Source organism: Macaca nemestrina, chromosome 12, assembly GCF_043159975.1.
Source record: "Macaca nemestrina isolate mMacNem1 chromosome 12, mMacNem.hap1, whole genome shotgun sequence".
NCBI lineage: Eukaryota > Metazoa > Chordata > Mammalia > Primates > Cercopithecidae > Macaca > Macaca nemestrina.
In genome coordinates this window covers 93,621,697-93,634,963 of record NC_092136.1, presented here as the reverse complement: position 1 = coordinate 93,634,963, position 13,267 = coordinate 93,621,697, and the positions used below count along the sequence as shown (strand labels likewise).

The following is a 13,267-nucleotide window of genomic DNA, read 5'->3' as shown; positions in this document are numbered from 1 at the left end:
GAAAATCCGAACAGACATTTCTCAGAAGAATAAATGGCAAACAGGCATATGAAAAGGTGCTCAATCAACACCAATGATCACTAGAGAAATGCAAATCAAAACTACTTTGAGATATCCTCCCAGTCCAGTTAAAATGGCTTTTATCTGAGACAGGTAATAATGAATGTTGTGCAAAGATGTGGTAAGAAGGGAACACCGTTGGTGGGAATGTAAATTAGTACAACCACTATGAAGAGCAGTTTGGACGTTCCTCGAAAAACTAAAAATACTGCTACCATATGATTCAGCAATCCTGCTGCTAGGTATATACCCAAAAGAAAGGAAATCAGTATACTGAGGAGATATCTGCACTCCCATGTTAACTGCAGCCAAGATTTGGAAGTGACTTAAGTGTCCATCAACAAACAAATGGATAAAGAAAATGTGGCACACACCACAATGGAGTACAATTCAGTCATAAAAAGGAACAAGATCATGTCATCTGCAATAACATGGATGGAACTGGAGGTTATTATGTTAAGTGAAATAAGCCAGGCACAGAAAGACAAACCTCATATGTTTTCACTTATTTGTGGGAACCCAAAATTAAGACAATTGAACTCACGGAGATAGAGAGTAGAACAATGAGTTATCGGAGGCTGGGAAGTGTAGTTGGGGGTCGTTTGGGGAGTGGGGATGGTTAATGTGCACAAATAAGCAGTTAGATAGAATAAAATCTAGTATTTGCTAGCACAACAGAGTGACTATAGTGAATAATTTCATTGTACATTTTGCAATAACTAAAACTGTAATTGAATTGTTTGTAATTAAGTATAAATGCTTGAGGTGATGGATACCCCATTTACCATGATGTGAATATTATACATTGTATACCACTATCAAACTATCCCATATACCCCATAAATAGGTACACCTACTATGTAGCCACAAAAATTAAAAATTAAAAAATAATGTTTTATTTTAAAATGTCAAAAATTATAGTTCACTGAAAATTATATCCTTTACAGTTATTTTAATCCACAATTTAAAGAGGAGATATTGAAGTTAATTTTTTTATAAACCCTCAAAAGAATATCCCTTTCCTTCATCTCTCATTCCACTCAACTATAGATACAAGTAAGATATCAATTATCTAAGTAGATGTACAGCTAAAATAAAAATAAATCTGGCTATAAAACGTAACTTCTCTCTTTTTTTGAGACGGAGTCTCGCTCTGTTGCCCAGGCTGGAGTGCAGTGGCTTGATCTCGGCTCACTGCAAGCTCCACCTCCCAGGTTCACACCATTCTCCTGCCTAGCTGGGACTACAGACGCCCACCACTACACCTGCCCATTTTTTGTATTTTTAGTACAGACAGGGTTTCATGGTGTTAGCCAGGATGGTCTCAATCTCCTGACCTCATGATCTGCCAGCCTTTGCCTCCCATAGTGCTGGGATTACAGGCGTGAGCCACTGTGCCTGGCCAAAATGTAACTTCTTAAAAGATGCCTTACAACTAATAAAATAGTACTACAATTATGCTTTGTAGGATCAGTACACAAATTATATATAAAATATCCTCTGTTATATATATATATATAAATTCAGAAGTGAGAAGATTAACATTGGCTGTCTTTGGGTGTTAGGATGAAGTGATTTAAATATTTTTCCTTGTAATTATCTTTATTTTCCAAATATTTAGAAATAAACATAAACGAGCTTATTTAGAATGCCCACAGATAGACTTTTTAAAATATTTAACAGTACTTAATTAGATATGGATTGTTACAAATAAGCTTAAAGATAAAATTTACGGATGCTGCCAATTGTATAAAACTCATACCTTGATAAACTTCTTACTGGTATTTAGTAAAACAATTTAAAAGCAAAATTACTCATTTAACGACTGCATAGAAAAATATAGTAAGGGTGCATCATAACGATTCCATTAACAGCAGTAACTAAGGTTATTTACCATTTTTCACCATTACAAATAACAAAATAATAAATATCTTTTGTCCACGTATCCTTGTGCATACAATTCTACTTTCCATTTATTTCTCACCTGCTTCATCATAGTCATCACCACAGACATTCTCTTGGCCAACCTGTTGAAGACAACTAAATGGATCACAGGCCAATGGGCTCCCAAAGAAACTTTGTTCTCGGCTTATTGAGACTCTCAGGGGGTCTCTGTCTTGATAAATACCTGGTTTACCTGGGGGAAAAAAAAATTTCCACTTCAGTTTCTGGAACTATTAATAGCTAGAACTAAAGTGCCAATTTAGATTATGGGTAGAAATCTAAACCCTTAAAGACTTAAAGTACATAGCAAGAAAATAATTCCTTATCTTTCACAGTCAAGCTTTTACATTATTTGTACTCAATTTTACTAAGCTTTTAATGATGCTGCTACCTCACCACATCAGATTATGCCCCAGTATTGACTAATCACAAAGAAAATTCATGGAGAATTTACCAGCCATTATAACATGCATTCACAATTTATACATAAAGTTCAAAAATAACCACAACTAATTTGTGGTATAAGAATCAAGATATGGTTTAGAAGAGAGGGGATGATAACTGAGAAGGTAAAAGAGAAGTGTTTACTGGGTTCTCTAATGTTCCACTTCTTGACCTGGTGGTGTTTACATGGGTGTGATTATTACAGTGATAAACCACTGAAACAAACATGATTTGTGCACTTATTTGAAGGTTATATTTTGATAAAGCATCCCCCCAAAAACTGGGGAATTAAGGGTGCTAGGCACTACTACAAAAGGACTACATGCAGCAGGAAACTAAAAACAGAACATTTAAGACTATGTACTTGGAAGAGTTACATCCCTCTCCTGAGATCCCTGTCCATCAACAACATCTCCAGAGGAAACTAAAGGTTTATTCTCCGGAGAAACCGAATCTGATACACTCTGGGGTCCAGGGGATCAGACACAGAAAGGAGGCAAGAGTGGAAGGGGGTGACAGAATGCCATAAGGAAATCAGAGGGCATTAAAACAAAGTCTGTATCCTCAATCCAGATCTCTTAGGTCTGGCTCAATAATATCAACAGCCAGGCTTATATCAAGCTTAGAAGGTATTTCTTTGAATAAACTAAACTTCCCTCAAGGAATGGAATGACAGATACTAAGGTGAGTGTCCTCTCTACAAAGCCATACTTTTTCTAATAAAGTCCAACAGCATATATGGCCCCTCACCCTGACAAAACCTCCAACTGGCCTTTTAGCATCCCGTTCAAATATGAAGATATTAGAGGAAAGGCTCTAAAGTATAAGACAGAGACAACAAAAATGAAAGAACTCAAACAAAAAATATAAAACCCCAAACCAAAAAATCCACTATAAATATTTGAAGTAGATATTCTGCATCCATGAAACAACAGCAGGATGCTATAAAAAAGGAAAATAATCAGAGAAAAAGAGTAACCTTTTAGAAACTACAATTTGATCAAAAGTTCAAAAGAAAAGTCAGAAGACAAAATTAAGAAAATTTGCCCAGAAAACAAAACCCAAAGAAAAAGAAATGAACTACAAGGAAGAGAAGAAAAAATGGAAAGATCAATATAGATCAGTATTTCTCAACCTTATTTTTATCATCCCTTAAGGAGTCTTTTTAGACTTTTCCTTTTCAAACTGCCTCTATCCCCATTCAGTTTTAATAACCACAAATATACTGCATATCTGTTTATGCATATTTGTGCTTTGTACATATAAAAAGTTTTTTTCACCTCCCCAAGAACCAATTTTTATCCCTGTAGGGGGAAAAACACCCTTGTTAAGAATGCATAGCATGGCCCATAAAACTTCCAACTAAAAGGTGTTCCACACAAAGAGAAAATAGTCCAAACTACATTATACTGAGAAGTATTTAACTGAAGTAGTAGAAAGTGGAAAGATAGACACTCTAAAAAAACTTTAAGCAAATTAAAGAAGACAATTTACTACACGAAAAAAAGTTTAGAAAAATAAAATATAATCACATAATATACTAATGAACTCAGCAGTGAAAAAGGTCTATGTATCACCATAATGATAATTTAGCTTAATTTTTGCTTAAACCCACTGCAACTATGGAAGTAAATACAAGAAGAAATACTTAAAAGACTTGAAAAGTAACTGCCTCTGGTGAGTGGTATTAAAGGGTGTGTAGTGGGCAGGAAGAACTGCTGTTTCATGTTATACCTTTGAGCGCTATTTCCCTTTTTAAATTACTTGCATGTAATATGATGATACAAGTATTACCCTAAGAAGTATGGTAAAGGCTATGATGAGAACAAGATTTCATGAGAAGGAAATCTGAATAAGTTTACCAAACAAATGACACTTACTAAGTCTTGGGAGGAAGAGAAAGATCATGAGGGCCCGGTAGTTCACCTACTGGGGGTTTTGGTAGGGATTTTAGTTCACCTACCTAGGGATCTTGACTTATTTAGACTTATTCCTAGACTTAAAAGAAACCACTGCAGTCTCAACCCCCTGAGCTTAGGTGAGTCTCCCACCTCAGCCTCCCAAGTAGCTGGAACTACAGGCAAGCGCCACCATATGGGGTTTCACTGTGTTATACCAGGTTGGTCTCAATCCTCCCATCTTAGCCTCCCAAAGTGCTGGGATTACAGGTGTGAGTCACTGCACCTGGCATACCTCCCTTAATTCTTTCAAACGCTCAGAAACACAGGTACAATATTTTATAGCTGAAGATCAAAACAGCTAATATTAACATTACAGCTTTTTTTTTCAACTACTATACTAACGAGGATACTTCTAAGTACCTTTCTATTGACAAAACTAATTTTCCCCTTTAAAAAATAATTTATTTTGATAAGTTTGATCGAGAAAATTATTTAGTGAATCTGAATTCTAAAAAGAATTATGAAATTCACATAAGACTATTAAGAATTACAGGGATGGGTGTTTTAATATTTTTTTCTGACACCTGCATGTAGAAAGTAGTACAGTGAATAAATATATCTGTTCTAATTGACCATAAAGCCAGGATTTAAGCATAATAATCCTATAAAAATACAAGAAAAGAGCAATGAAGGTAGGAAAGTAAAAAGTGACAAAGGAAAAGAGAAAAAAAACCTGAGTGTATCCTAAAGAAACACATTTAGAAGGCAGACATGAAAGGAAGCAGAGGGAACAATAGTGTCAGAACACAGAAAATCAAAAAATTTTTGTCTACAATAAGTTGTTTTCCCCATAAACAAGATAAAGAAACTGTATAGTCATAGTTATTACCCATGCCACATTTCCTTAAGTCCTAATTTTAAATACTGTTTACATAAACCATTTTTTCCTTTTCATAAAAGTCAGTCTAGGTTTCTTTTTTTTTTTTCCAATCTCCCTTTTCTGCTATAAGTTTAACAAAAAACATTTTACACTCTGAAAAAATGTAGACCAGGTATGGTGGCTCATGCCTGTAATCCCAGCACTTCGGAAGGCTGAGGCGAGCAGATTATCTGAGGTCAGGAGTTCAAGACCAGCCTGGCCAACATGGTGAAACCCTGTCTCTACTAAAAATACAAAAATTAGCTGGGTGTGGTGGTGGGCACCTGTAATCCCAGCTACTCGGGAGGCTGAGGCAGGAGAATTGCTTGAACCCTGAAGGTGGAGGTTGCAGTGAGCCAAGATCACACCATTGCATTCCAGCCTGGGCAACAGAGCAAGACTCCATCTCAAAAAAAAGTAGAAAACTGGCAAATTATTTAAAAATCTTATTTTATCAAACCATCTATTTACCTAGTAGAGAAGTTCTGCCACTTGCTGGTGACTCTACTTCTTGTATCGCACTAAGTTCATGCTGGTTTAAGTCCAAACCACACTTGACTTTTGCTACAGGTGGTTTTGAGGATCTTCTCCCCAGATCTCTTTCCAGATGCTCACCTATTAAGTCAATGACAAGGTTGGGTACAATACAAAATCTATTAACATACTTCTAACTTTTCTTCAACTAGCAAACTACAGGGGACGAAAACAAGGAATAATCAGTGAAATAATTAAACACAATTATCTTACCACTTTGCTTGGCACTAGTGTCGTCTGAAGCCAAATGATCATCATCAGAGTTGTTCCTATCTGCATGCCTAATGTTTTCCTGATCATTTCCTGCTAGATCTTGTGTGTTAGGAAACCACTCTCTGAGCTGTCCCATCTTCTGGGTTTTTAAATCATTTTCAACTGTGGGCTTACTTATCTGAAAAAGTGGCGATGAGGGTGGGGAAACACAAGTTGGGGGATCATGTGAAGAAGTATTCATTAGATTTTTATCACCCTTCTTAAATTAGAAAGTCAACCAAATAAACAGTTCCATCAATCACACTTTACATTTTTATCTATATATAAAAAATAAGATATGCTTCTAATGCCAAAAGGATTTCCACTGAAAATACAACGATCTGGCCGGGTACCGTGGCTCACGTCTGTAATCCCAGCACTTTGGGAAGCCAAGGTGGGCAGGTCACCTGAAGTCAGGAGTTCAAGACCAGTCTGGCCAACATGGTAAAACCCCATCTCTACTAAAAATACAAAAATTTGCTGGACGTAGTGGTGCGTGCCCATAATCCCAGCTACTTAGGAGGCTGAGGCAGGAGAATCACTTGAAACTGGGAGGCAGAGGTTGCAGTGAGCCGAGATCGTGCCATTGCACTCCAGCCTGCAGCCTGGACAACAGAGCAAGATTTCGTCTCAAAAAAAAAAAAAAAAAGAAAGAAAGAAAATACAACCATTCACAGCCTTGGACTTAAAAACTTAGTCTCCAGCCAGGTGCAGTGGCTCATGCCTGTAATCCCAGCAGTTCGGGAGGCCGAGGCGGGCAGATCATGATGTCAGGAGATTGAGACCAACCTGGGCAACAGGGCAAAACCCTGTCTCTATAAAAAATACAAAAATTAGCTGGGCCTGGTGGCACATGCCTGTAATCTCAGCTACCCGGGAGGCTGAGGCAAAGGAATTGCTTCAACCAGGGAGTCAGAGGTTGCAGTGAGCCAAGATGACGCCACTGTACTCCAGCCTGGTCACAGAGCAGGACTCCATTTCAAAAACAAACAAACAAACAAACAAAGAAAAAACAAAACAAAAAAAACTTAGCCTCCATTGCATCTTTCCGTAAGAGATTATATTTGAGTATTTCCCTCTGCTTTTCTTTTGCCATTACTTTTCCTTTAAATGACCAGTAAATCTCTAGACGTTAACTCTTCCTAAACCCAACTTAAGCTTCTTTTCTACATTAAAGGATTTGTAGAATTCTATTTAGACTAAATAATAAATTTAGGAAGTAGCCTTTCATTTATTTATTTTTTTGAGATAGGGTCTCCCTCATTACCCAGGCTGGAGTACAGTGGCATAATATGGTTTACTGCAGCCTCAACCTCCTGGGCTCAAGTCATCCTCCCACGTAAGCCTCCAGAGTTGCTAGGACTAGAGGTACATGCTACCATGCCTGGCTAATTTTTGTATTTTTTGTAGAGACAGGGTTTTGCCATGTTGCCCAGGCTGGTCTTGAACTCCTGGGCTTGGGAGAACCACCTGCCATGGCCTCTCAAAGTGTTGGAATTATAGGCCTGAGTCACCATGCCCAGAGGAACTGGCCTTTTAAAATAAAAAGGATACATTCAAATTTAGAATATACCCTTGTCTCCCCGGTAGGGCAACTATGGATGAGTCACTGGGCCAGAGTCTTATGAACAATTCAGATATAAGCAGCAGGTCCAGCTCTACATCAGCCTAAAATCATTGCCAGTTTTACACCAAGCCATAATAGTGTCACTTGAGAAAAAAGGATGGTATTGATTTTGATTTGTATATGTCAACAAAGAGCACAATGTCCGTTGCTGCATAAGATAAATTCTGCTAACCAGTTATTTTTTTACAATTTTAATCTTACAGTAAGCTTAAAATGCATTAAAACAAAACTCCAAAATAAGAATCTACATTGTTTTGTGGTGTGTTTGCATGTGAAATTAACTGAACTTCGGGCCAGGTGTGGTGGCTCACACCTGTAATCCCAGCACTTTGGGAGGCTGAAGTTGGTTTCAGACCAACCTGGCCAACATAGTGAAACCCCATCTCTACTAAAAAAAAAAAAATACAAAATTTAGCCAGGTATGGTGGTGCACGCCTGTAATCCCAGCTACTTGGGAGACTGAGGCACAAGAACCACTTAAACCCAGGAGGTGGGAGTTGCAGTGAGCCGACATGGTGCAACGCACCGCAGCCAGGACAATAGAACAAGACCTTGTCTTAAAAAAAAAAAAAGAAAAAGAAAAAGAAAAAACAAAAGAAAATAAAAAAAATAAATTAACTGGGCTTCACGTAACTCTTAACCTCATAAATACCATGTGGGTGGATTGATTTTTGTTTTAACTTCCATATCATTTAGGGTGGAAAACCAAAGCACAGTTAAGGTCAAACTACTTATTCTCAATAATTGAAAACTTGTAATACTAGTATTAAAAACTGATTTCGGTTTAAGCTTCTATTGTTTCATTATTATTCAGGTTTAAAACATACCTGACTGTCTTTAAAGAAATCCTTCAAAGTCTCTTCATGTTTCTGCATCTGCTGCTGCAATGCTGTTTGTCTCTGCACAAGCAATTTTTCTTGGGCTTTCTGGCTATAATGCAAAACTTCTCTTTGTAGATCCAACTGCTTCTGAAGTCCCAAGTTATCTTGCTGAGCTAAGACAGGCTGTGAAAAACTCAGAAGTCTATCTTGAAACCCTGGGATCACAGGACCACTTGGGGGAGCTGCATGTTCATTCTGGGATGAATACAATTCACAAGTGCTTTTAGGTTTAGCTTCTGCAAAAGGTAGTGGAATAAACGAATGCTCTGTTTCCTTGGGTAGCAACAAAGAGGGGATAGTATGCTCAGCAGATTCACTTTTGTTCAACTTTCTTTGTTTGTTTAAAGGCAGTTCTTCCTGGGGTTTCTCATAAGAATACACCACTTCCCTTTGTGCATCCAATTGTGCTGTCAAATTATCTTGCTGAGGCAGAATAGGCTGTGATAAACTCAAAAGTCTATCCTGTAATCTTGGGATCTCAGGATGACTTGAGGGAACAGTATCATTACTTTTGGTTGGGAAAGACTTCTGGGTTCTTTCAGAGTCAACAACAGGCAGTACTACCTGGGATAAGAATGAAGAGGAGCTAACTTGTTCAGATGATACTCTTTTCTCCAATTCACTTAATCTTTGCAAAAGCAATTCTTCTTGGACTTCATGTATAGAGCGAATGGCTTTCTTCTGTGTATCCAACTGCTGTTGAAGTGCCTGCAAATCACCATGGTGAGACTGGATAAAATGCTCAGAAGATACCTTTTCCTCAAATTTACATGGTTGTGACAAAACCAGTTCTTTCTGGGTTTTCTCAATAGAAGGAAGGAAATCTGTCTGTGCATGCAAGTGTTCTTCGAGTGCAATCGAATTATCTTGTTGAGGTAAAACAAGATGTGATAAGCCCAACGGCCTATCAGGCAATGTTATCTCTGAGGGACCTGAGGATACCATATTATCACTGTTAATTGAACATGGTTCTTGGTTTCTTTCAGATTCAGTAAGAGGTAATGAGGTGAATGAATGCTGTGGTACTAGGGGTAAGGAAGAGGTGTCAACCTGCTCAGGAGATATTCTTCCTTCCCATTCACTCTGTTGATGTAAAAGTAATTCTTCCCGAGCTTCTTGTCTAGCTAGAATGATGGCTTCTCTCTGTGTAGCTAACTGTTCTTGAAGTGCCTTCAAATTATCTTGTTGAGGCTGGATAAGTTGCGATATCCTCAAAAGTCTATCTTGCAATTGTGGGATCTGAAGGTGGCCTGAAAAAATTTTACTTTCACTCTCTGTTAAAAGAGGCTCCAGGATTGTGCCAGACTCAGCTGAAGCTAACGAGGTAAATGAAAGCTGTACCAACTGGGGTATGAATGAAGATGAGCCACTTTGTTCAGAAGCTGTGTTTTCTTGGGTTTTCTGGCTGAAATGAAAGGCTTCTTTCTCAGTGTCTAGCCATGCTTGGTGTTCCTCCAAATTATCTTGTAGAGGTAGTATACATTGTGAAACTCTCAAAAGTCTTTCCTGACATCTTGGGATTTTAGGATGGCTTAAGGGAATGGTAGTGTCACTCTTGATTGATACACATTCCTGGAATCTCTCAGATTCATCTACCTGGGAGAGGGATGAAGAGGTGCCAGTCTGTTCAGAAGAAATCCTTTTCTCCAATTCACTTTCTGTGTGTACAAATTCCTGAGTTCCTTCTTTAGCACCAAGTATTACCCTTTGTATTTGTGACTGTTCTTGGAGTATTGTCAAATTTTCTTGCTGTGGCAGGCTATGCTGTGGAAAACTAAGAGACTTATCCTGAAATGTTGGGATTATCAAATGACTGGAGGGAACTACCTTCTCCTTCTCAGATAAATAAAGCTCCTGAATTCTCCTAGGCTCAGCTTTAGCAGAAGCTTGTGAAGCAACTGAATGCTGAACAACCACTGGTGAGGATGAAGAGCTCACTGGCCCAGACTTACTGTCCCCCAAATCCCTTTGTCTATGTAAAAGTAATTCCACCTGAGCTTCATGCCTAGCCTGAAGAGTATCCCTCTGTTTAGTCAACTGTTCTTGGAGCAACTTCAAACTATCATGTAGAGGTAGGAACTGCTGTAGGAAACTCAAAGACCCATCCTGAGATTTGGGGATGTCAGATTGGCATGAAACAAGTCCTTTATCGCTCTTAGATGAATATTGCTCCTGTGTTTTTCCAGATTTCGTATCAGTAGATGGTAGTGAAGTAAATGTATGCTGAGCTACCTGAAATGGGAAAGAAGAGGGCTCAGCCTGTTCAGAACATACTCTTCCATCTAATTCACTCTGTTTATGTACACACAATACTTCCTGGGCTTCTCGCCTAGCCTGAAGGCTATCCTTCTGAATATTCAACTGCTCTTGCAGAAATTTAAAATTATTTTGCTGTGATAGGATAGGCTGTGAAAGACTCAAAAGCCTATCCTGAAGTTGTGAGATCACATGATGGTCTGAGGAAACTGCAGTATTATTCTTGGTTGGTGAAGATTCCTTCGTTCTCCCCAAATCTGCTTTGGCAGAAGGCAATAAAGCAGATAAATCTGGAGTTACCAAGGGAAGGAATACCGAGAGGCCAGTTTGCTGTTCCAATTCTTTCTGTTTGCACAAAAGCAACTGTTCCTGAGCTTCCTGTCTTGCCTGAAGAACTTTCTTCTGTAGGTCTAACTGTTCTTGGAGAGCCTTCATATTACCTTGCTGGACTGTGATATTCTCTGAGGGTAGTAAAGGCCTATCATACATTTGATTGATTATAGAATGGCTTGTAGAAACTGTACTTTTGCTCATGGCTGAAAAGGGTTCTTGAATGTTTCCTGATTCAACTTTAACAGGCAGAGAACTAAAAGAATGCTGAGGTACCAGTGGTACAAATGAAGAAGGTTCAGTTAGATGGGAAGATATATTTTCACTATTCTCTGAGAACAATTGTTGGGAATCTAAACTTTGAAAAGTTGTTGCCCTAAATGTTTCAGATATTTTTCTAGCATCCTGTGATATTAGCCGCCTGTCATGTGACAAAGCCCTTGAAAGTGTCTCAGAATTTTCGGGGACCAATTTATAGTCTCTCTGTTGTGTTTCAGTCTGAGAGAATTGCCTCAGATGTTCTTGTGATTCTAAAGACTGGTTGGTTAAAGTATCTGAGGCTCCTGATGTTTCTGCTGTTTCCACCTGTCTTTGTGGAAAGTGATTTTGTTTCGCTACTTGAAAATGATCTTGTTCTAATTTGGAGGTCTGTACAGGTTGTATGGGTTGGTATTTGTCAGGACTCAACTTGAGTCTCTGACCTTGATCCCAATGCTCTGATATAGCAGTTGGTCTCTCAGATTTCCATGACGGCACTGATATGACAGAATCAGTTATCAGTGATGGAGCTGACATCGATGGGCACCTTCCTTTTAACATAGTTTGATATTCAAGTAATCGCTTCCTGGCTGTTTCAACAGACTGCCTGTGTAACCTAACAAAAACAAAAGCAATTATTCTTTTTTAATGAAAAACAAAAAGCCCCATATCTATACATTAAATTTAACAAACAGCAATCTAGGATTGGCAATACTCATGGTGAAAAGAAATTACACTCACACTGTCCTTTAAGAATGGCAGTTCTAAATGCCATAGTTCTAAGGAAATCCAAATTAGATCTTCATATAAATGAAATAATAAATCCTAAAAATGTAGCCACATATGATCACATACAAATTATAACCTAGCTAATACCTGTTTTGTTGTAAAAGCTGATGTTGATAGTTACGAATCATCTGCCTATGACTATCTTCATCAGAAATTACAGCGCATGATGCTGGAGCAATGCCAACCTAATAAAAGACAAAGTTACTAATTAAAAAGCAAATTTAGAAATAAGTATTGAGGTATTTTTTACATCCAGTTCTATAATTGTAAACTTCTATACAGCTTTATTTTTTACAAAATGACTGGCATTTCCATCAGTAAGAAATGAACTAATCTGTCATTCTCCTTTAGTGCAGGTCCAAAAGCTCAATGTACACATTACCTACAAACCATGTTCATATCTATTAATATCCTATAGAAACTGAAAGATGAAAGCTGTAACTGATGCAAATTTATTCATATATACATACATTATATTAAAAAAAGACCAAATAAGAATTATAAAGGCATTTTACTTTTATTATTATTATTATTTTTTGAGATGGAGCCTCGCTCCGCAACCTCCACCTCCCAGGTTCAAGCGATTCTCCTGCCTCAGCCTCCGCAGTAGCTGGGATTACAGGGACGTGCCACCACGCCCAGCTAATTTTTGTATTTTTAGTAGAGATGGGGTTTCACCACATTGGCCAGGCTGCTCTCGAACTCCTGACCTGAAGTGATCTGCCCATTTCGGCCTCCCAAAGTGCTGAGATTACAGGCATGAGCCACCACGCCTGACCATCCATTTTACTTTTCTTAAATGCTACAAGTGCTCATATTTTCTTGCCCCCCTCACCAAACGATTTATGTAGTGATGAGATTTTCTGCATCCTACCCCAGTCGGTTGAGTTTTTTTTTTTTCTTCTTCCAGCTGAGCCCTGAAGCAGTCAGTTTCTAATCTTAATTTTTGCTGTTCAATTTGTTCAAGTAATTCCAATTGCTTTTGCTTCTGCTCTTCTATTTCCATTATCTAGGTAACAAAAATACTATTGATCTATTAACAACAAACTCATACAAAGGCAAAGCTAACACA

The 13,267-nt window shown here is 38.1% G+C and overlaps 1 protein-coding gene across 7 annotated transcripts in view; it reads right to left on the bottom strand.

Annotated features, from left to right (window-relative positions):
• LOC105484349 (centrosomal protein 295) overlaps nucleotides 1-13,267 on the bottom strand; it is a 70,240-nt gene that overhangs the window by 22,849 nt on the left and 34,124 nt on the right. For 5 of the 7 annotated variants that reach the window (XM_024793619.2, XM_024793616.2, XM_024793617.2 and 2 more), the window contains 6 exons: nucleotides 13,070-13,204; nucleotides 12,283-12,380; nucleotides 8,509-12,022; nucleotides 6,016-6,193; nucleotides 5,740-5,883; nucleotides 2,045-2,197 (listed from right to left, as the gene is read on the bottom strand). In XM_024793619.2, the coding sequence (XP_024649387.2) occupies nucleotides 2,045-2,197; nucleotides 5,740-5,883; nucleotides 6,016-6,193; nucleotides 8,509-12,022; nucleotides 12,283-12,380; nucleotides 13,070-13,204 (4,222 nt within the window). The remainder of the gene's footprint in view (nucleotides 1-2,044; nucleotides 2,198-5,739; nucleotides 5,884-6,015; nucleotides 6,194-8,508; nucleotides 12,023-12,282; nucleotides 12,381-13,069; nucleotides 13,205-13,267) is intronic. The other 2 variants (XM_024793618.2, XM_024793621.2) reach the window with 1 other exon arrangement.